This window comes from Nycticebus coucang, chromosome X, assembly GCF_027406575.1.
Source record: "Nycticebus coucang isolate mNycCou1 chromosome X, mNycCou1.pri, whole genome shotgun sequence".
NCBI lineage: Eukaryota > Metazoa > Chordata > Mammalia > Primates > Lorisidae > Nycticebus > Nycticebus coucang.
Genome location: NC_069804.1, coordinates 186566059 through 186588159, shown reverse-complemented (window position 1 = coordinate 186588159; position 22101 = coordinate 186566059). Strand labels below are relative to the sequence as shown.

General features: G+C 39.4%; 1 protein-coding gene across 1 annotated transcript in view; it reads right to left on the bottom strand.

Annotated features, from left to right (window-relative positions):
- Nucleotides 1-22101, bottom strand: part of VBP1 (VHL binding protein 1) — an 85717-nt gene that overhangs the window by 45475 nt on the left and 18141 nt on the right. Inside the window, exons 3-4 of the mRNA XM_053580422.1 lie at nucleotides 13678-13744; nucleotides 12495-12593 (exon numbers count right to left, since the gene is read on the bottom strand). Of these exons, the coding sequence (XP_053436397.1) occupies nucleotides 12495-12593; nucleotides 13678-13744 (166 nt within the window). The remainder of the gene's footprint in view (nucleotides 1-12494; nucleotides 12594-13677; nucleotides 13745-22101) is intronic.

Genomic DNA, 22101 nt, shown 5'->3' with positions numbered 1-22101 from the left:
GGATAAAATGTTCTGTAGATGTCTGCTAAATCCAAATGTTGGATGGTTAGGTTTAAATCTACAATTTCTTTGCTCAGCTTCTTGTTGGAGGATCTATCCAACACTGCCAAAGGAGTGTTGAAATCTCCAACTATTATGGAGGTGGAGGAAATCAAGTTGCTCATGTCTGTTAAAGTTTCTCTTATAAATTGAGGTGCTTTCTGGTTGGGTGCATAGATATTAATAATTGAAATCTCATCATATTGAGTATTACCCTTAACAAATATGAAGTGATCATTCTTATCCTTCCTTACTTTTGTTGGTTTAAAGCCTACTGTATCTGCAAATAGAATTGCAACACTTGCTTTTTTCTGGTTACCATTTGCCTGAAATATGGATGATCATCCTTTCACCCTGAGCTTATATTTATCTTTTAAGGTAAGATGTGACTCTTGTATGCAGCAAATATCTGGCCTGAGTTTTTGTATCCAGTCAGCCAACCTGTGCCTCTTTAGAGGACAGTTTAAGCCGTTCACATTAATAGAGAATATTGATAAGTCTGGTAAAATTTTGGGTATCAAGTTTTTTGAACACAAAACAAGTCTTAAAGAATGCAAAAACATTGAAATCATACCAAGTATTTTCTCTAACCACAATGGAAAGAACTAGAAATATATTAAGAAGAGGAACACCAGAAAGTATAGAACACATGGAAATTAAACAATATGTTCCTCAATAACCAGTGGGTGAATGAAGTGATTAATAAGCAAATTTAAAAACTTCTAGAAAGAAATGAAAATGAAAAAAACATAACAAAACCCGTGGGATACAGCAAGAGCAATAAAAAGGAAGTTAATAGCAATTAAGTGCCTACATTTAAAAATCAGAAAAGCCTCTTGGAGGCCAAGACGGGCAGATTGCCTGAGCTCAGGAGTAAGAGACCAGCCTAAGCAAGAGCAAGATCCCATCTCTGTGCATTGTCATGGGCACCTGTAGAGCCAGCTACTCGGGTGGCTGAAGCAAGAGGATCAGTTGAGCCCAGGAATTTGAGGTTGCTGAGAACTAGGACACTTCGGAACTCTACAGAGTGTGACAGAATGAGATGCTACCTCAAAAAAAGAAAAAAAAAGTAGAAAAGCTTCAGATAAACAACCTAGCAATGTACCTCAAAGAATAAGAAAAACGGGCGCTGGCCCCATAGGCTGAAGGTAGTGGGTTCAAACCCAGCCCCGGCCTAACTGCAACAAAAAAATAGCCAGGTGTTGTGGCAGGTGCCTGTAGACCCAGCTGCTCGGGAGGCTAAGGCAGGGGAATCGCCTAAGCCCTGGATTTGGAGGTTGCTATGAGCTGTGATGCCAGGGCACTCTATGGAGGGTGATAGGGTGAGACTCTGTCTCAAAAAAAAAAAAAAAAAAGAAAAAGAACCAGAAAAATAGGAGTGTACCAAATCCAAAATTAGTAGAAGAAATAATAAAGATCAGAGCAGAAATAAATGAAATTGGAACAAAAAAATTACAAAAAACCCCAGCAAAACAAAAGTGGGTTTTTTAAAAAGATTAACAAAATTGACACAACTTTAGTCAGACTAAGAAAAAAGGAGAAGACCCGAACAAATAAAATCAGAGATAGAAAAGGAGACATTACAACTGATACTGCAGAAATTCAAAGAATTATTAGAGACTACTATGAGCAATATAGGAGTGGATAAATTCTTAGACACATACAACTTACCAAGATTGAACCAGAAAGAAGTCTAAAACCTGAATAAACCAATAATAAGTAATGAAATTAGAGCAGTAATAAAATGTCTCCTCAGAGGAAAAAGATGGCAGGCTAGAGGCAGCCTCCCAGGACACCATTCCAGGGTAAAGGAGTGAGAGCTGTAGGCAGTGGCCTTTATATAGTCTCTCATCTCTAAAGCAGCCTTCATTGTGAAATTCTAGAGGTGTTTCTCTCTCAATCAGAACAACACCCACCTTCCACAGAAACCACTCTCTGCCTAAGACCTGTAGGTGTAGAACAGGCTGGGTCTTTTTCCAAGAGGCTCTTAATCCAGTAAAACTTTACACAGGGCAATGGTAGGTGGACTTACAGCCCATGTGAGCATGGGGGACATTTAGTGCCATAGAGAGGGGGTCTCAGTGGTGTCCAACTGGTGGATCTATGTTCAGTTGGCCTCCAAGCAGGAAGATACTGTTCCCAACAGACAGGTTTATTAATCCAGGGGTCCCCAGCCCTAGCCCTAGTAGGCAAAAAACGCAGCTGCTAAAAACATCATAGACACTGCAGGACAACTCCCAGCACACCCACCAACCCCTTACTTGCACAGACGGGATCCTGTTTGAAGTCCATGCACAGATACTGCACTACACAAAAGGTGCTATGGGGATTAGACAACAACTGAAGCCATCCTTTCTCAGGTGTACCGCACTAGGACTATGCCAGGCAGGGGAGGGAAACTGACTTGTGGCTTTCCTGAGCCATACCCTGGAACTTAAGGTCAGGTGCTTCACCCCTATAGTGCAGAACGCAGGGGGCTGTGACCCAAAAGGATCCAGGTGATTGCCTCAGCAGGTCAAAACTGAGGCATGCAGACCTAAGACTCCTGCAAGTCTGGACAGGGTTTGGCAGGACCCTTGAGCCTCAGAAATAGCCTTTACTATTTGCCCAACCTCATTCTGACCTCCAGGGGCCAGCAGCTTCCAACCTGCCTGGACCTGACCCTCAAATCTTCGGTTCAGCCTGCCATCTGCACTCCTACCTCAGGCTAAATGTTTCTGAGTGAAGGCCTTGTTCTGACTCCACCCTAGCCACAGCTTAGAGGAAACCATGCTGGGGTACTGTAGGCCCTGCCCTGAGTGGCAACTGCTGCAAGCATTGAGTGTGGTGAGCAGAGCCCCCCCATTCTCTTGGTTTCTAGAGATAACCTCAGCCCATCTGACCTAACACCTGTAGGACCAGTGCCCAAGGAGCAACCTGCTCCTAGCATGGCCAAGACTCCACCCTCCAGTCCCAAGTGCCACCTACCTGCTTGGTTCTGACCCTGCCCTCCAGGTTGGGGGACACTCCAGCCTCTCCCTGGTGAGGTACTGCCCAGAAACTGGGAGCAGACATTTGACCTCAGCCAAAACAGCTAACTTGCCAGTTTCTGTGTAGCCAGAAGGCAATTCCACCTAACCCAGCCCCACCCAGCTGCATCTTCCAGCTGCCTCGGTGGTGGCAGTGATTAAGGACTCATATGACAGCTCCAGGTCCCACCTGACACCTAGGGCATTCCAGTGCTTCTCCTTAGGAACTACAGCTATTGCTTTCTGAAGGCACCACCCATTGACAAGGAGGTTTGCATGTCCTTTACACCATATACTGATGCAATCTTACAGAGTATCTGGGGGTACAAGGCGTGGCTATTTATAGCAACACCTATCCCTCCCCACAGAAAAAATGCACTATTGGATAAGGGCAAAAAGAGTCCCTCCCAGTGCTTTAACATACACACATTTAGCCCAGATAACAAATTCAGTTAAATTGCACAATACACCATCAACATATAAAATCAGTAGTATTGGCTGGGCACAGTGGCTCATGCCTATAATCCTAGCACTCTGGGAAGCCAAGGTGGGTGGATGCTTGATCTCAGGAGTTCAAGACCAGCCTGGGCAAGAGCAAAACCCCGTTTCTACTAAAAATAAACTACCTGGGCTTTGTGGTACATGTGTGTAGTCCCGACAACTGAGGAAACCGAGGCAGGCAGGTCACTCAAGCCCAAGAGTTTGAGGTTGCTGTGAGCTATGACACTACAGCACTCTACTCATGACAACAGTGACACTCTGACTCAAAAAAAAAACAAACTCTAGTATTTACATACACCAACAGTAAATAATCTGAAAAAGAAACCCATAAAGTAATCCAATTTACAATAGCTACAAATAAAATAAAATATCTAGAACTAAACTTAACCAAAAAAGTGAAAGATCTATAATCAAAACTATAAAACACTGATGAAAGAAATTGAAGAGGACATAAAAAAAAAATTAAAGAAAGATAATCCAATGGAACAGAAGAGAGAACCCAGAAATAAATCCACACATCTACAGTGAACTTACCTTCAATAAAGGTGCCAAGAATATATGCCAGGGAAGGGACAATCTCTTCATAAATGATGCTGAGAAAACTGGATATCCATATGCAGAAGAATGAAAACTAGATTCTTACCTATCACCATATATAAAAATCAAATCAAAATGGACTAAAGACTTAAAAGTAAGATCTAAAACTAAGAGATTACTAGAACAAAATATTGGAGAAATGTTTCAGGACATTGGTCTGGACAGGACTTCTTGAGTAATACCTCTAAAGCACAGGCAATCAAAGCAAAATTGGACAAATGGGATCACATCAAGATGAAAAGCCTCTGCATAGCAAAGGAAACAATGCAACAAGTGAAGAGACAACCCACAGAATGGGAGAAAATATTAGCAAACTACCCAAACAGTATGGAGCTTCCTCAAAAAACTGAAAATAGAACTACCATATGACCTAGCAATCTTGCTACTGGTATCCAGAAAACAAGAATTCAGTATATCAAAAATATTATCTACACTCTCAAGTTTATCACCACACTGTTTGCAAAAGATTTGGAACCAACCTAAGCATACATCCACAGATGAATGGATAAAGAAATTGTAGTACATATATACAATGGAATGTCATATAGCCACAAAAAGATCAAAATCCTGCTGCTTGTAACAACATGGATAGAACTCAAGAATATTATGTTAAGTGAAATAACCCAAACACAGAAAATAAATCTTGTATGTTCTCACTCACATGAAGACAGAGAGTAGAATGATGGTTACCAGAGGCTGAGAAGGATAACTGGAAGGGGAGAGAAAGTGTGGATGGTAAAATATGGTAGATAGAATGAAGAGTAATTGATAGCACAAAAAAGTGACTATAATCGACAATAAGTTAAGGTATGCTTAGAAATAACAAAAAGAATGGAATTGCAATGTTCCTAAAGGTGATGGATACCCCCAACTACCCTGATTTCATTAATACTACATGCCTGTATCAAAATATCGCACATACCCTATAAAGATAGACAACTGTTATGTACCCATAAAAATTTTAAAAACTCAAAGAAAACTTTCTGCCCTATTTACTCCTTTAACTGTTGGCATTTATGAACTCTAATAAAATAACCAAAAATGTCATTCATCCAAGAAAAATTTTTAGTGAGAACTTGTTAATTCTATGCCAAGCAACTGATAAACTTACCAAAAATAACAACAGATCAGTGAGTGCAATGTATTCTGAAGAAAAACAGCAAGATAAACAGAGTGGCAGAAAGAGATGCTGACAGACAACAAATATATGAGTCTGAAGTTTGAGAAAGGTTAGGGCTGGAGAAAAATACTGGGGAATCATCAACATAGAGATTGTGTTTAAAAGCCAGAGGTCTGAATGAACTAACAGTTGGGTCAGAGAACTCAAAGGATCGAGTGCACAGAACACAGCTTAGAAAGTGGGGTCATGCTGCCAGCTAAAGTACAGTGACCAAAAGAATGAGAGGAAATGATGCACAAGAGTGCACGGGATGGCTTGTGGAGGGGACTATATCCTACACCAGGTGACAGGCAAACCAGGAGTTTTGAGCAGAGAAGTGACATAATCTGACATGTTTTAAAAGCATTACTCTAACACAGTGTTTTTCAACCTTTTTATCTCACAGCACACTTCTATAGTTAAACTTTTGCGGCACACTTACGTTGATTAAAAATATGAGTAAAAAAAGAATATACCTTTTTTGATTTATTAACACAAACAAAATCTACCATCATGGCCAACAAATAAAACAATTTGTTATAATTTATAATAAAAACATAACAATTAAAATTTCTAAAAAGTTTATATTTATTTACTTTTCTGTTTATTATAACGTAATATTTAATGGGATAGCTGAGCTTGGCTCTCTGCAAGGTCGAATTCTGGACAGACATAAGTCTTCTTCTAAGGATTCTAGCCATGATCAATTTTTGTTTTTAATATTATTCACTGCAGAAAGGCTCACTTCACACAAATATGACTTTGGAAATAGAAGTATTTCCATTGCTTTTTAAATAACATTTAGAAATTCACCCTTGAGAGATACCAAAAGGTTATAATATATGTTGTTGAATATTTTCATTGCAATCCTCTGTCATTTCTTATTTCTGTTAAATCTTTCTCCTCTGTAATATTTAAATTTGCTGATGAACACACACTTAAACAAAGGGATTTCTCACCCAAACTAGAGATGTTATGTCAAGTGTAGGTGAAGAAAATATTTTTCAAAATCTGTGTACAATAAATCTGAAGTTGGTAAAATTTGTTCAATAAGATTTTTTTTTTTTTTTTTTTTGTAGAGACAGAGTCTCACTTTACGGCCCTCGGTAGAGTGCCGTGGCCTCACACAGCTCACAGCAACCTCCAACTCCTGGGCTTAAGCGATTCTCTTGCCTCAGCCTCCCAAGTAGCTGGGACTACAGGCGCCCGCCACAACGCCCAGCTATATTTTGGTTGCAGTTTGGCAGGGGCTGGGTTTGAACCCGTCACCCTCAGCATATGGGGCCAGCACCCTACCGACTGAGCCACAGGCTCCGCCCGTGTTCAATAAGATTTTTATCCAGGCTTGGCACCCATAGCTCAGTGGTTACGGTGCTAGCCACATATATGGGGGCTGGCGGGTTTGAACCCAACCAGGGCCTGCTAAAAAACAATGAAAACCAGAAAAAAAAAATAGCTGGGCGTTTGTGGTGGGCGCCTTGGGAGGCCGGAGGCAAGAGAATTACTTCAGCCCCAGAGTTTGAGGTTGCTGTGAGCTGTGATGCCACAGCACTCTACTGGGCGACATAGTGAGACTGTCTCAAAAAAAAAAAAAAAAGATTTTTAGCCAGTGTATACTTTTCACTCATTCAAACATTTCTATTGCATTTTCTCTCTTAATCTTTTCCTTCCAGACCAGTAATTTATCTCTGAAAGCATTAATTTTATCTGTAGATGTGAGAACATTTTTATTATTTCCCCGCATACTTTTATTATGAGTATTCAAACACTGATATGAATCTTCAAGGAATGCAAGTTTATTACACCAAACCTCCTCACAAAGTAAATTGTCTACTTTAGAATGTTGTACTTTGAAAAAGCTTGTTACTTCTTTCAATTCATAAAATGTTGATAGAATTCTTCTGGGGAATAACCATCTCACTTCCGTAGTCAATAAGAGCTGCGTATGAGAAGCATCCACTGAGGAACATAATTCTGTAAATAATCTTGATTGCAATGGTCTGCTTTTTATATAATTAATGATTTTTATAGTGTCATCTAGGACTTTTTGTAATCAGACACAGATGATTTTGACACTAGCACTTCTCTGTGTAGAAAACAGTGTGTAAAATTTTTTGAATTCTGGCTCAGCGCCTGAAGCTCAAGCAGCTAAGGGGCCAGCCACATACACCAGAGCTGGCAGGTTTGAATCTGGCCCAGGCCTGCCAAACGACAATGACAATTAAAACCAAAAAATAGCCAGGCATTGTGGTGGGTGCCTGTAGTCCCAGCTACTTGGGAGGCTGAGGCAGGAGAATCGTTTAAGCCCAAGAGTTGGAGGTTGCTGTGACCTGTGATGCCACAGCACTCTACCCAGGGCGACAGCTTGAGCTTTGTCTCAAAGAAAAAAAATTTTTTTTGAATTCTTTTTTTTGCACAAGTGTAGCAAATCCTTTTATACCTCTGACATGGATGGGGTTCCATCCCTACAAATACTTATACAGCAATCCCCAAACAAGTTATTAGAATTAAAGTAATTATCAATCAAATAGGAAATATCCTGGCCCTTTGTTGTTGTTTGGAGTGGTCGACAAAAAAAAGGCTGGGTACCCATAGCACAGTGGTTATGGCGCCAGCCACATACACCAAGGCTGGCGGGTTCAAACCCAGCCCGGGCCGGACCAGCTAAAAAACAATGACAACTGTAACAAAAACAATAAGCAGGCATTGTGGCGGGTGCCTGTAGTCCTAGCTACTTGGAAGGCTGAGGCAAGAGAATTGCTTCAGCCCAGAGTTTGAGGTTGCTCTGACCTGTGACACCACAGCACTCTACCAAGGGCAACATAGTGAGACTCGGTCTCAAAAAAAACCCAAAAAAACAAAAAACAAACAAAAACCTGTTCTATGATTTCTTTATACACATTCTACTGAATGCTAAAAGTTGGGGTTTACCACTGATATAAGTAGATACACCCAACTGAACTTCAAACATGTTTGCTTCTTTAAGGTGAACTAGTACTTGAAATCCTATATTTTCAGAATAAAATCTTTGATCCATTTGTGACTTAACACGCCAAGAAATTGTATTACCTGAAAGCAGAATTTTTAAATTTTCTTTTTTGTATTCTAAACATTGTTTTTTACAATTGCACAGCAGGCCTATAAAATAACAGATTCTATAATTGTATGAGATTTCATTTTCCTAGCTAAGATTTCTCCAACTGTTAACTCCCTTCTTGTGCTTTATCTGAAATGATTGCACATTTGGTCCATATTTTTGCTCATTTAGTACTAGTGAGTGCAAGTTGTATGAAATATTCCACTGGCTTTTTGGACAAGTGGGAATGTCTAGGTTATAAATGTCTCTTTAATGTGTCAGGAACCATAGCTGCATTTGCTAATGTTTCACCACAATTACACATGTGGGATGTGGTGTATTTCCTTTACTACATATGAAATTGAATTATAAATCATTATTATTTTGCTGACTAATTATTTTTAATTTAGTTGCCAGTGTACTGGATGAAGCAGTATTTGATACACTAGCGTCATCTTTTTTTTTTTTTTTGTAGAGACAGAGTCTCACTTTATCACCCTAGGTAGAGTGCCATGGTGTCACACAGCTCACAGCAACCTCCAACTCCTAGGTTTAGGCGATTCTCTTGCTTCAGCCTCCCAAGTAGCTGGGACTACTGGCGCCTGCCACAACGCCCAGATATTTTTTTGTTGCAGTTTGGCTGGAGCTGGATTTGAACCTAACACCCTCAGTATATGGGGCTGGCACCCTACCCACTGAGCCACAGGTGCCACCCACACTAGCGTCATCTTCTCATTTTTGTTTCTTTACTAAAAATTTGTCCATTTTAATTGAACACTATGTAATAAAAAGTGCCAAATCAAAATTAACAAAAATAAGTAAATAAATAACTCACACTTCTTAAAAAGAAAAATTAATTAAACATACTTGGTAATTTTTTAAAACTAGGCTTTGCAAGATAATTGTGTCCAACTACACACTATTTCAAATCTAGACACAACTATGACACGTTCAGTATGAGCTACATACCCTTACTACTTCAGGCACAATGAGGGATTGCTGAGTCATACGGTTTCATTCACTTTGGATGATTTTGACATATATCATTATTCATCAGCAAATCCTTGTCACATCGCACCATCTACAGACACGTTCTAAAACCTTATTTTTCAAGGCTACACCCAATCCATTTTAGAAATAAGCTAATGTTTATCATAACAATAAAAACATTTATTTATTTTAACAATATCCTCATATAATCAATTTAAAGAGGTTTTAATGTTGATTTGTACACTTACTGTACTTAATTAGTGATCTTTAAAAATTTTTGTGGCACACCTAAGATCCTCTCACAGCACACCAATTGAAAAACTACCATTGTAGCAGCTGAAGCAGAAGAGCCAGAACAAAAGTTCTGAGGCAGGGCCATTCCCACCACGGTCTAGGTCAGGGGTCCTCAAACGTTTTAAACAGGGAGCCAGTTCACTGTCCCTCAGACCATTGGAGGGCTGGACTATAGTTTAAAAAAAAATGAACAAATTCCTATGCATACTGCACATATCTTATTTTGAAGTAAAAAAACAAAACGGGAGCAAATACAATCACACCGCTGCATGTGGCCTGCGGACCATAGTTTGAGGACCCCAGTCTAGGTAGTGGTTCTCAACCTTCCTAATGCCGCTTCCCTTTAATAGCGACCCACAGGTTGAGAACCCCTGGTCTAGGTCCAGCAAGAAGACCATGTGTGGCCAAGCAAAGAAGTGAAGCATTAGGTATGAGAAGTAACAGTGAGTACCAGACTATGTAGGAACTTGTTAGCCATTCAAAGAACTTGGGCTTTTCCTCAGAATGAGATAAGAAACCACTGGAAGATTTTGGGCAGAATAACAGCCTGGCCTGATTGTGACTTTAAAGGATTGCTCTGACTGCTATTCTGGAAAGGCTTTAAGAAGGCAAGACCAGAATAAAGAAAGTAAATTAGGACATTGTTATGAGTTGAACTATGTCCCCTCAAAAAAGGTACATAGAAGTCTTAACCCTAGTACCTGTGAATGTGACCTATTGTGGAAATAGAATATTAAGTATTGAATTATGTCTCTCACCAAAAATACGCTGGAATCCAAACACCTAGTACCTTAGATTTTAACCTTTCAAAGGCAACCAACTAAATTAGGTCATTAGGGTGGGCTCTAATCTAGTATGGCCGCTATCCTTATAATAAGGGGAAATTTGAACATGAATATGAAGATCAATGTTATTTCTGCCTACCAAGAAATGCCAAGGACTGTCAGCAAACACTAGAGGCTAAGGAAAAGGACTCAAAGAGATTTTCCCTCACACCCCTCAAAAGGAATCAGCCTTGATTCTGAGATTGATCTCAGACTTCTAGCCTCCAGAATCATAAAACAATAAATTTCTGTTAAACTACCTAGTTTGTGGTACTTTTGTAATGGAAGTCCTATAAAACTAATACAGAAATTATTCCCATAGTCCTAGCAAGAGACAAAGGTGACCTGGATCAGGGCAGTAGAGGCAGACAAGAGAGAAGTGGATGACCTCTCAATATATTAGGAAGAAAGAACTAGTAGGTTTGCTGAAGGTCTGACTGAGAGATACAAGAAAAAAAGGAGTCACAAATTGATCAAAGGTTTTTATTCTGAGCAAATAGACAAAGAGTCTACCATTTAATGAGATGAGGAAGACTGTGGGAAGTGTTAATCTATGGGAGAAACCAGGATTTAAGAATTCAAGTAAGAGACATAAAATCAAAGAAAGATAAAAAGAGCTAGAAAAGCTCAGCAAAGAAAATGAAGAGAAAAAGTTATAAAAGATGGTTAAAGCATTAAAACAAAAGAACTGCAAAGTCATGGGGAAGAGGCCAGAGGAAATTACCCAAAATGAAAAAGACCAAATACAGTAGAACCATAGCCTACCACTTCCCTACACTGACCACCTCCCTGAGTTGATCTAATTTTCATAGACCAGACATGTGCCACATATATGTAACAGTACAGTAGGCCTAGTTCCTTATGATGACCACCCTCCTTATGTTGACCAGTTTGTTACAGTCCCCTGGGTGGTCACCTTATAGAAGTTCTACTGTAGATATAGGTATTGGGAAAAGACAAAGGAGATCTAACATATGCATATTTATTATTCCCCCTCAAAATAAAAGAAATGAGACAAAAATCACATTCAAATATATAATAGAAATCACCTTTTCTGAAATAAAGTAACTCTTGCATTTATGAATTGAAAGGTCACGCAATTTTTACAAAAAACAGAAAACAAAAATTCATTCAACACTGAGACATTTAGGTGTAGTTTCCATATTTCAAAGTATTTTTAAAAGCCTTCATGATAAAAACTAAATTCTTCCTTTTAATACAGAACTAAGACTAAGTAAGTGCAGGAATTATGGCTATAGAATAAAATGTAAATGTTGTACAATCTTTAAAAATATTACAATTAACAAAAACCAGGAAGATAAACTAAGGGATCAAGAAATGAGTTTCCTTGGGCTAATCTGCCCATCTTTCATAACACTAGAGTGTCTCTCAGGGGCAATAATATAGGACAACAGCAAGGGGAATCCTCCCAGGAGAAGGACACTTTGCTTGCTACTATGTATGGGAACTTGCTAGAGGTAATAAAACCAATGGACAGCTAGCTGGATAGTCAAGGCACTGAAAGAAGCAAGATAGGAAAATCACAGAAGAGGTCTATGAAATCATCTAAAATTGAAATATATGGTTAAAAACAATAAACTCTAACCTGAAAGTTTTTATAATAATCCTTTCCCCCTTAAATTTAGAGTTATCTTTCTAGAACTATTAAGATCTTATGGGAAATAAACATTTATCCAAAGATCAGCAATACTTTCTATTTTACTTCTATTGCTCTTCCTATTACATTTAAAAGAGGTAAAGCATTAACTGGAAGGAAAATAGGGTTTGGTCAGTTTTATCTTGGTTGGGAGAGTCTTCAGCATGTTTTGCTATCTTCATTATACTCCTAATTCCAGTCAGTTTCTAATATGAAGTACTTGATCTCTGCTCCTTCATGCCTTCAACTAAAGTAGATGAACACTTTAAATACCTCAAGCAATACTGTTTTGCTGAGGAAAATACACTGGCTCACAAATATGTAAGCTGTGATTATAACATTTACTTACCCCCAACCACAGGCACACTTTATCAGTAGGAGGAACTGAAGCTTTGCAGTACAAGTTATCTGCCAGTAAGAATCTGGTCTCTAGAGAGTTCGTGGATTCCTTAAAAAAAAAAAATGACACCACCATAAAAAGGCCAGTTTGGTATGAAGTTTATAAAGCAGAGATACCACAGTTGAACCTAAGACACTTAAAACAATACCATCATGCAGATAATAAAAGCAGTGGTTAAAAAAAAAAAAAAAAAAAGAACACTAGAGCCAGATGGCGAGGCATGGACTCTGGCTGAGCTATTTACTAGCTATATAAATTTGGCACCTCACTTAACCTGAATCTCAGGTTCCTCATCCGTACAATGAGGAAAGTAACAGCCTCTGTATCTACAAAGGCAGTGGTAAGCACTGATCTCTCTCTCTCCCCTCCACACACACTCTCTCAACACTGCCTGACACACACAGAAAGTGCTATGTAAGAATAAGCCACTATTATCATTTCCCAGTGCTGCCCAACTAGTTTCTGAAGTCTCTTACAAAGGTCACCACATAAATAACATGCAAGAAATGTAGCTTTTCTATCACTTAATTAATGAATCATATGCACATACAATCTTTTAAATACAATATGTTGATGTGATTTAATCTTTATAGCCTGCTTTTATTTAATGAGTACTAGATTAAGACAGAGAAGATTCTCAAATTTAGTTCTGGCAGTTAACTAGTTATGTGGACACTGGTCAGGTATAATCTCTCTATTTCCTCTCATATTTCCTCAACTATGAAAGAACCCAAAACATAACTTCTAAGATTCTTTCTAGCTCTATAAACCTTGGACTCACTCATTATTCTTAGAAAGAACAAAAACAAAAAGCCTTTAGATGCTGCCACCTCAAAATAACATTTTCTTTCTGTGCATAAAACAATTTCAAATTGCATTTAACTTTTGAAACACTAAATGTAAGTAAACTTACCCAACTGTGGACCCTAAAATTAAACCTGACTTTTGGAGGAAGACCACAAAGTCCTGTTTATTACACAAGTACAATACCTGTAATATTAGTGCATGTTCTCAAGGTGGCAGACTGGATTCCACAACACAGATCAAACACCATAGATCAAAGATTCAAAGAAGATGAGTTTCTGTTAACATATCCTGGTTTGCTCACGTTTACAAACAAAAATGCACTTACTTTCTTCTTCTGCATGTATTTTAGAATTTCCAAAGTCTGTTTAATTTCAGGAATCTGACCTTTTAGCCTGTGAATAAGAAAAAGGTTCACTTAATATTTTGCAGGCAAGAATAAACACTGGAACATGGTCTTATAAGTTTTGCATTTTTTTTTTTGTAGACAGAATCTCAATCCATTGCCCTGGGTAGAGTGCTAGAGTGCCATGGTATCATCAGAGCTCACAGCAATGTCAAACTCTTAGGCTCATGCAATCTTCCTGCCTCAGCCTCCCGAGTACCTGAAACTACAGGCGTGTACCAACTATGCCCAGCTAGTTTTTCTATTTTTTACTAGAGATGGGGGTCTCACTCTTCCTCAGGCTGGTCACTAACTCCTGATCTCAAATAATGCACCAGCCTCGGCCTCCTAGAGAGCTAGGATTGCACGTGTAAGCCACCATGCCTGGAGATGCTTTGCATTTTTTATTAATATCTCCTTGAGGACTATTTACAGAAGGAGATCTGGTTTTTAGTGGCTCTCTCCCATGAAATAGAAAAAGAAAGAGATATGAACTCTGCTCACTTGTTTGTAGAAGTGAGGGGGAGGGGACTCCTGTCTGCTTTGTGATGGATTTTGTACCTATTGTTTGTTTCCTTGGAGTGGCAGCTTGCCTCAGCAGGGGTGATGTGCACTCTTCAATCTTCTCTCCTGACTCAGCTCCAAACCATCAGCTTACTTGCTAAACATCTGTCCTTTAACTCTCTTTCTGGATGGTAGCCTCTGTGGAAAGCTCTGTGGAGTCAGCCATCTTGCCTCCTCCTCCTGCACTTGCATTTCTATTACCTAGACTAATTTTACAACTCACTACGTTAATTGTATGGATTTACTTGCTACTTTTTATTGTTTTAAGGTATTTATGATCTTAACACCAACAGTCTTGACAAGATAAACAGGGGCTGACTCAAGGAAAAATTACTAGCTGACCCATAGTCACACACCACAGATGTGGACAGCCTTGTGTCCAGACAGAGACTCCTCTGGCCAAACTAAGGCAACAGAAGAAAAGAGATATTTCATCTCCTTATCTGGTGTGGAGCACATCTTCCTGTGTTGAACAGGTTTAAAGATTCACATTCTTTACTCCCCAAAAAGCACTCTCCCAGAGTACACAGCCCTGCCCTGGGAAAGAATGGAGTCAAAGCCTATAGCCACAGGCCACAAGGCAGCTCTGGGGGGTGGGGAGATATTCAACATGCCAGGCTTCAGAGTAGTAAAATGACAAAGTCGTACACTTTGCACTCAAAGCCAGGAAATTTCTTCTGAATTAATCTCCTATTACTGCCTTCCCTATTGTCCATATTCTGTAATCCCATTTCTAAAAATATTTCTATTTTACTAACAATTAATCATCAAATATTTGTTTCAAGCTTATAAAATTATTACTAGTAATTCAAGCACATCAAGATATGACTCTTCCTTAAGTATTTCCACATGCACTCTTCAATATGGTAGTTCTATGTTCAGTTTTTTTAGGAAGTGCCATACTGTTCTCCACAGTGTTTGCACTAATGTTATTCATCCATGGTCAGATGGGTAGTTTGCTAATATTTTTTCCCATTCTGTGGGTTCTCTTTGCTTGTTGCATTGTTTCCTTTGCTATGCAGAGGCTTTTCATCTTGATGTGATCCCATTTGTCCAATTTTTATATATGGTGATAGGTAAGAATCTAGTTTTCATTCTTCTGCATATGGATATCCAGTTTTCTCAGCATCATTTATGAAGAAATTGTCCCTTGTTTGGTATATATTCTTGGCACTTTTATTGAAGGTAAGTTCACTGTAGATGTGTGGATTTATTTCTGGGTTCTCTCTTCTGTTCCATTGGACTATGTCTGTTTTTATGCCGGTACCTTGCTATTTTGGTTACTACACCTCTATAGTGTACTTTGAAGTCAGGTAATGTGATTCTTCCAGTTTTTGTTTGTTTGTTTGTTTGTTTTGTTTTTTGGTTAGGATGGCTTTGTCTATTCACAGTTTTTCCCTTTGTGTTTCCATATAAATTTTAGGATTTTTTTTTTTCACTTTCTGGGAAGAATGTCACTGGTATTTGATGGATAGTGCATGCCCTGCAACACAGCACTGCAGCAGCACGAACAATAGGGGTTATAACCCTGGTGATATTTTGGAGAAACACTTCCCGTCTCTCTTAGCAACTGGAGGGAGCTGGGCCTCTACTCAGGTGGTAGCCATGGAAATGCAGGCCCTGTGAGCAAAGGCTATGTCTGAGATGGTACCTGCCCAGGCTGGGCACGGCAGGATGGAGAATAGAATACACTTGCACAGAGGCAGCAGACTCCCAGGGCGGGACTAAGTCAGAATTGCTGCTTTTGTGAGCCCAAGATGCACCCGGCCCACAGTAAACCATAGCTGTGACAAAAGCAGGCATGGCAGAGGCATCAGCTCAGGGAGGGGCAGGAACCGCAAGCCCTTTGTGAGCTCTAACCGTGCCTGCCCCAACACAGAGTGCAGTGAAGACAGAGATGCCAGCTCTGTGAGAACTGGCACAGTGGCAGCAGCATAGGGCACGGCTGAGTCCCAGTTTCTGTGAACTCAAACAGAACCTGGCCCACAGTGGAATACAGCTGGCACAGAAACACAAATTCCGCAAGAATATGTTGATGGAAGCAACATCAATCTGGGGCAGGGCTGGACCCGAGTGACACTCCCTAGCTTACATTAAGCACCGAGGTAGTCAGGCTTTAGCTGCCCCTGCCAGCTGCTGGCAGAGTGCAGCAGCCTGGACGAGGAGACATAGATCTCCCTGTGACTCAGGCAGGTACAAACCCCTGGCACATCTGCTCATTGGAGGGAACTGGGCAACAGCCTTGTGGGGATACCAGTCACGAGGTGTGGAAGAGGTGCAAGGTGGGGAAGGAGGCATCAACCTCCCCAGACTAATTCGTTTGCTGGGCAGGCTATTCTGACTCCACGGAGCACCAAAGCCAGCCACACTTGAGCTGCCAACAGACCCCTGCTATCTAGTGGCTGGAGACCATTTGAACTCTAATACTTAGAGACTTGGTGCTGACTGGGACAATTGATTAGGAACTCTTGACCAGGGCCAATTACCCGAGGACCATCCAAGGTGGTACCCTGGTTGTGTTGTTGTGGGAAGGTTTGATATTTCCCTTTCCAGTTGTTACCTGTGGGGAGTGGAGTATCTTAGTTGATTATATTTCCCCACAGCTGAGACTTCAACCCAGAGTTACTGATTCACCAGGATTGGACAGAGACCAGCTGAATACAAGACAGAGTCACCTAGCCCCAACACACCAAGCAGGTCCTCAGTGTCTCAGCCTGTAGTACTATACAGTCCTTTGCAAAGCGGTAGGGGAAAAGCTGCAGCCACCAGTCCTAGCTCCTGGGCATAGGGCTAGTTAGTCACTACTCCAGGAGCTCCAAATCCAACTTCACCTTACCTGCTCATCTAGCCAAACAGTGAAAAATAATCATTGAGCAGAATCAGTGGAAAAACTTTGGCAACATGAATAATCAGAGTAGATCAACTCCCCAAAGGAATGACAAGGCTATACACAGGAAGATCCATCCCATTCATAAACAAATGGTTGAGATATCAGAAATTGAGTTTAGAATTTGGATGGCAAATAACTAACAGAATGGAAGTAAAGCTGGAATTAGAAATTCTATGAATAATTCAGAAGTTGTCTCAAGAACTCAATGACTTCAAAGCCAAAATCACCAAAGATTTTCACACATTGAGAAAAGGATTTGCAGCCCTCCAAGATTTATGAGAAATACAGTAAAATCCCTCAGTAACAGAATGGAGCAGGCAGAAGAAAGGATTTGTGACATTGAAGACAAAGCTGTTGAATGCTCCCAAAGGCTCAAAGAGGAAGAGAAGTGGAGAGCAAAAACGGATCATTCTCTCAGAGAGCTGTGGGATAATTAAAAAAAAAAAAAAAAAACTAATATTTGCCTTATAGAAACTCCTGAATGAGATGTGATTGCTTTGAAAGGCCCAGATGCTCTACTCCATGAGATAATCAATGAGAATGTCCCAAATATGGCAAGAGACTCTGAAATTCAGATAGCAGACAGTTTCAGAATCCCAGCATGACTCAACCCAAATAAAGCATCTCCCAGACACACTCTAACTAACTTTGCCAAAGTTAGTATGAAGGAGAAAATTCGGCAAGCAGCCAGAAATAAGAAAACCATAAGCTACAGGGGGAAGAAAATTAGAATGACTGCAGATCTTTCTGCTGAAACCTTTCAAGTTAGAAGAGGGGGGTCATCAATTTTTACTCTCCTAAAACAAAATAACTTTCAACCCAGGATCCTGTATCCTTCCTGTGTTTCATTTATGTTAGAGAAATTAAATACATTAATTACATTCACATATTGAAGAAATATGCCATAATTAAACCAGCCCTCCAGGATATTATCAGACCCATCCTCCACAATGACAAGCACAATACTCTACCACCAAAGTAAACTCACTCAGAAACTTTTGATCAAATTCCACTTCCACAGTGGTGAAAAAATTAAAAATGTCCACTGGACTTTTGAAAAACTAGATACTCAAAATATTACCAAGCTTATCAATACTTGCAATTAATGTGAATGGTTTAAATTGTCCTCTAAAGAGGCATAGGTTGACTGACAAGAAACAAAAACTCAGGCCACATATCTGATGCATACAAGAGTCTCATCTTACGTTAAAAGATAAATATAGACTCGGAGAAGGGATGGTCATCTATATTTCAGACAAATGGAAATCAGAATAAAGCAGGTGTTGCAATTTTATTCGCAGATACAATAGGCTTTAAACCAACAAAAGTAAGGAAAGATAAAGATGGTCACTTTATATTTGTTAAGGGTAACACTCAACATGATGAGATTTCAATTATTAACATTTATGCACCCAACCAGAATGTACCTCAATTTATAAGAAACACCCTAACAGATATGAGCAATGTCATTTCGTCAGGCACCATAATAGTCAGAGATTTTTTTGTTTTTTTTTTTGAGACAGAGCCTCAAGCTGTGGCCCTGGGAAGAGTGCCATGGCATCATAGCTCATAGCAACCTCCAACTCCTAGGCTTAAGCGATTCTCTCACCTCAGCCTCCCAAGTAGCTAGAACTACAGGCGCCCACCACAATGCCTGGCCATTTTTTGGTTGGAGCTCTCATTTTTGTTTGGCATGCCCAGACTGGATTCGAACATGCCAGCTATGGTGTATGTGGCTGGCACCTTAGCTGCTTGAGCCACAGGCGCCAAGCCAATAGCTTGGAGATTGTAATACCCTTTTGGCAGTGTTGGATAGATCCTCCAAAAAGAAGCTAAGCAAATAAATTTTAGACTTACATTAAACCATTCAACAATTGGACTTAACAGACACCTACAGAATATTTCATCCTAACAAAACTGAATACACATTCTTCTCATCAGCCCATGGAACATACTCCAAAATTGATCACATCTTAGGTCACAAGTCTAACCTCAGCAAATGTAAAAGAATTGAAATTATTCCTTGCATCTTCTCAGACCATCATGGAATAAAAGTTGAACTCAGTAACAACAGGAATCTGCATACTCATACAAAAACATGGAAACTAAATAACCTTATGCTGAATGATAGCTGGGTCATAGACAAGATTAAGAAGGAAATTACCAAATTTTTGGAACAAAATGATAATGAAGACACGAATTACCAGAACCTCTGGGATACTACAAAGGCAGTACTAAGAGTGAAATTTATAGTACTGCAAGCCTTCCTCAAAAGAATGGAAAGAGAGGAAGTTAACAACTTAATGGGACATCTTAAGCAACTGAAAAAGGAAGAAAATTCCAATCCCAAACCCAGCAGAAGGAAAGAAATAATGAAAATTAGAGCAGAATTAAATGAAATTGTAAACAAAGAATTATATAACAGATCAATAAATCAAAAAGTTGGTTTTTTGAAAAGGTCAATAAATAGATAAAACTTTGGCTAGCCTAACCAGGAAAAAAAGAGTAAAATCTCTAATTTCATCAATCAGAAATGGTAAACACAAAATGACAATAGACTCCTCAGAAATTAAAAAAATCCTTGATGAATATTACAAGAAACTCTATTCTCAGAAATATGAAAATCTGAAGGAAATAGACCAATACTTAGAAGCACATCACCTTCCAAGACTTAGCCAGAATGAAGTGGAAACATTGAACAGGCCTATATCAAGTTCTAATTACAAAATCTCCCCAAAAAGAAAGGTGCAGGACCAGATGGCTTCACATCAGAATTCTACCAAACCTTTAAAGAGGAACTAATACCTATATTACTTAGCCTTTTCTAAAATATAGAAAAGAAGGAATACTACCCAACACCTCCACGAAGCAAACATCACCTTGATCCCCAAACCAGGAAAAGACGCAACAAGAAAAGAAAACTGATGCAAAAATAATCAATAAGATCCTAGAAAACAGAATCCAGCAACACATCAAACAAGTTATACACCATGACCAAGTGGGTTTTATCCCAGGTCTCAAGGCTGGTTCAATACCTGTAAATCTATAAATATAATTCATCACATAAAAAAGAAATACCAAATGATTCTCTCAATTGATGCAGAAAAAGCTTGATAATATCCAGTATCCGGTCACTTAAGAAAACTGTTATAGAAGGGACATTTCTTAAACTGACAGAGGCTATCTACAGCAAACCTGCAGCCAATACTGCATTGAAAGGAGTTAAACTGAAATCATTTCCACTCAGATCAGGAACCAGGCAAAGTTGTCCATTGTCTCCACTGCTTTTTAACATTGTAATGGAAGTCTTAGCCATCACAATCAGGCAAGAAAAGGCAATCAAGGGTATCCAGATAGGGTCACAGGAGCTCAAACTTTCACACGTAGCAGATGATATGATATTGTATCTGGAAAACACCAGGGATTCAACTACAAAACTCTTAGTAGGGATCAAGGAATACAGCAGCATCTCAGGTTACAAAATCAATACTCACAAATCTGAAGCCTTTATATACCAATAATAGTCAAGCTGAAAAAAACAGTAAAGAACTCTATTCCATTCACAGTAGTGCCAAAGAAGATGAAATATTTGGGAGTTTATCTAACAAAGGATGTGAAAGATCTCTATAAAGAGAACTATGAAACTCTGAGAAAAGAAATAGCTGAAGATGTTAACAAACGAAAAAACATGCCACGCTCATGGCTGCGAAGAATCAACATGGTTAAAATGTCCATATTACCCAAAGTAATATACAATTTTAATGCAATCCCTATTAAAGCTCCACTGTCATACTTTAAAGATCTTGAAAAAATAATACTTCATTTTATATGGAATCATAAAAAACCTTGAATAGCCAAGACATTTCTGAGAAATAAAAACAAATCAAGAGTAAGCACACTACCAGACCTCAGACTATACTATAAATCGATAATGATCAAAACAGCATGGTACTGGCACAAAAACAGAGAGGTAGATGTATGGAACAGAATAGAAAACCAAGAGATGAACCCAGCTACTTATCGTCATTTGATCTTCGATAAGCCAATCAAAAACATTCAGTAGGGAGAAGACTCCCTATTTAACAAATGGTGCTGGGTGAACTTGCTGGCGACCTGTAGAAGATTGAAACTGCACCCTCACCTTTCACCATTAACAAAGATAGACTCTCACTGGATAAAAGATTTAAACGTAAGACATGGGGTGGTGCCTGTGGGTCAGTGGGTAGGGTGCCAGCCCATATACTGAGGGTGGTGGATTAGAACCCAGCCCCAGCCAAACGGCAACAAAAAATAGAGCTGGGCATTGTGGTGGGCGCCTGCATTCTCAGATACTAGGGAGGCTTAGGCAAGAGGATTGCCTAAGCCCAAGAGTTGGAGGTTGCTATGAGCTGTAACGCCAACGGCACTCTACCAAAGGTGACAAAGTGAGACTCTGTCTCTAAATAAGTAAAGTTAAGACATGAAACTATAAAAATACTAGAAGAAAGTGCAGGGAAAACACTTGAAGAAATCAGCCTGAGAGAATATTTTATGAAGAGGACCCCCCAGGCAATTGAAGCAACAACAAAAATACGTTACTAGGATCTGATCAAACTAAAAAGCTTCTGCACAGCCAAAAACACAGTACGTAAAGCAAGCAGAGAGCCCTCAGAATGGGAGAAGATATTTGCAGGTTGTCTCCAACAAAGGTTTAATAACCAGAATCCATAGAGAACTCAAATGTATTAGCAAGAAAAGAACATGTGATCCCATCTCAGTGTGGGCAAGGAACTTGAAGAGAAACTTAGCTGAAGAAGACAGGACTTTTGCCTACACATGCAAAAATGCTCATCATCCTTAATCATCACAGAAATGCAAATCAAAACTACTTTGAGATATCATCTAAATCCAGTAAGATTAGCCCACATCACAAA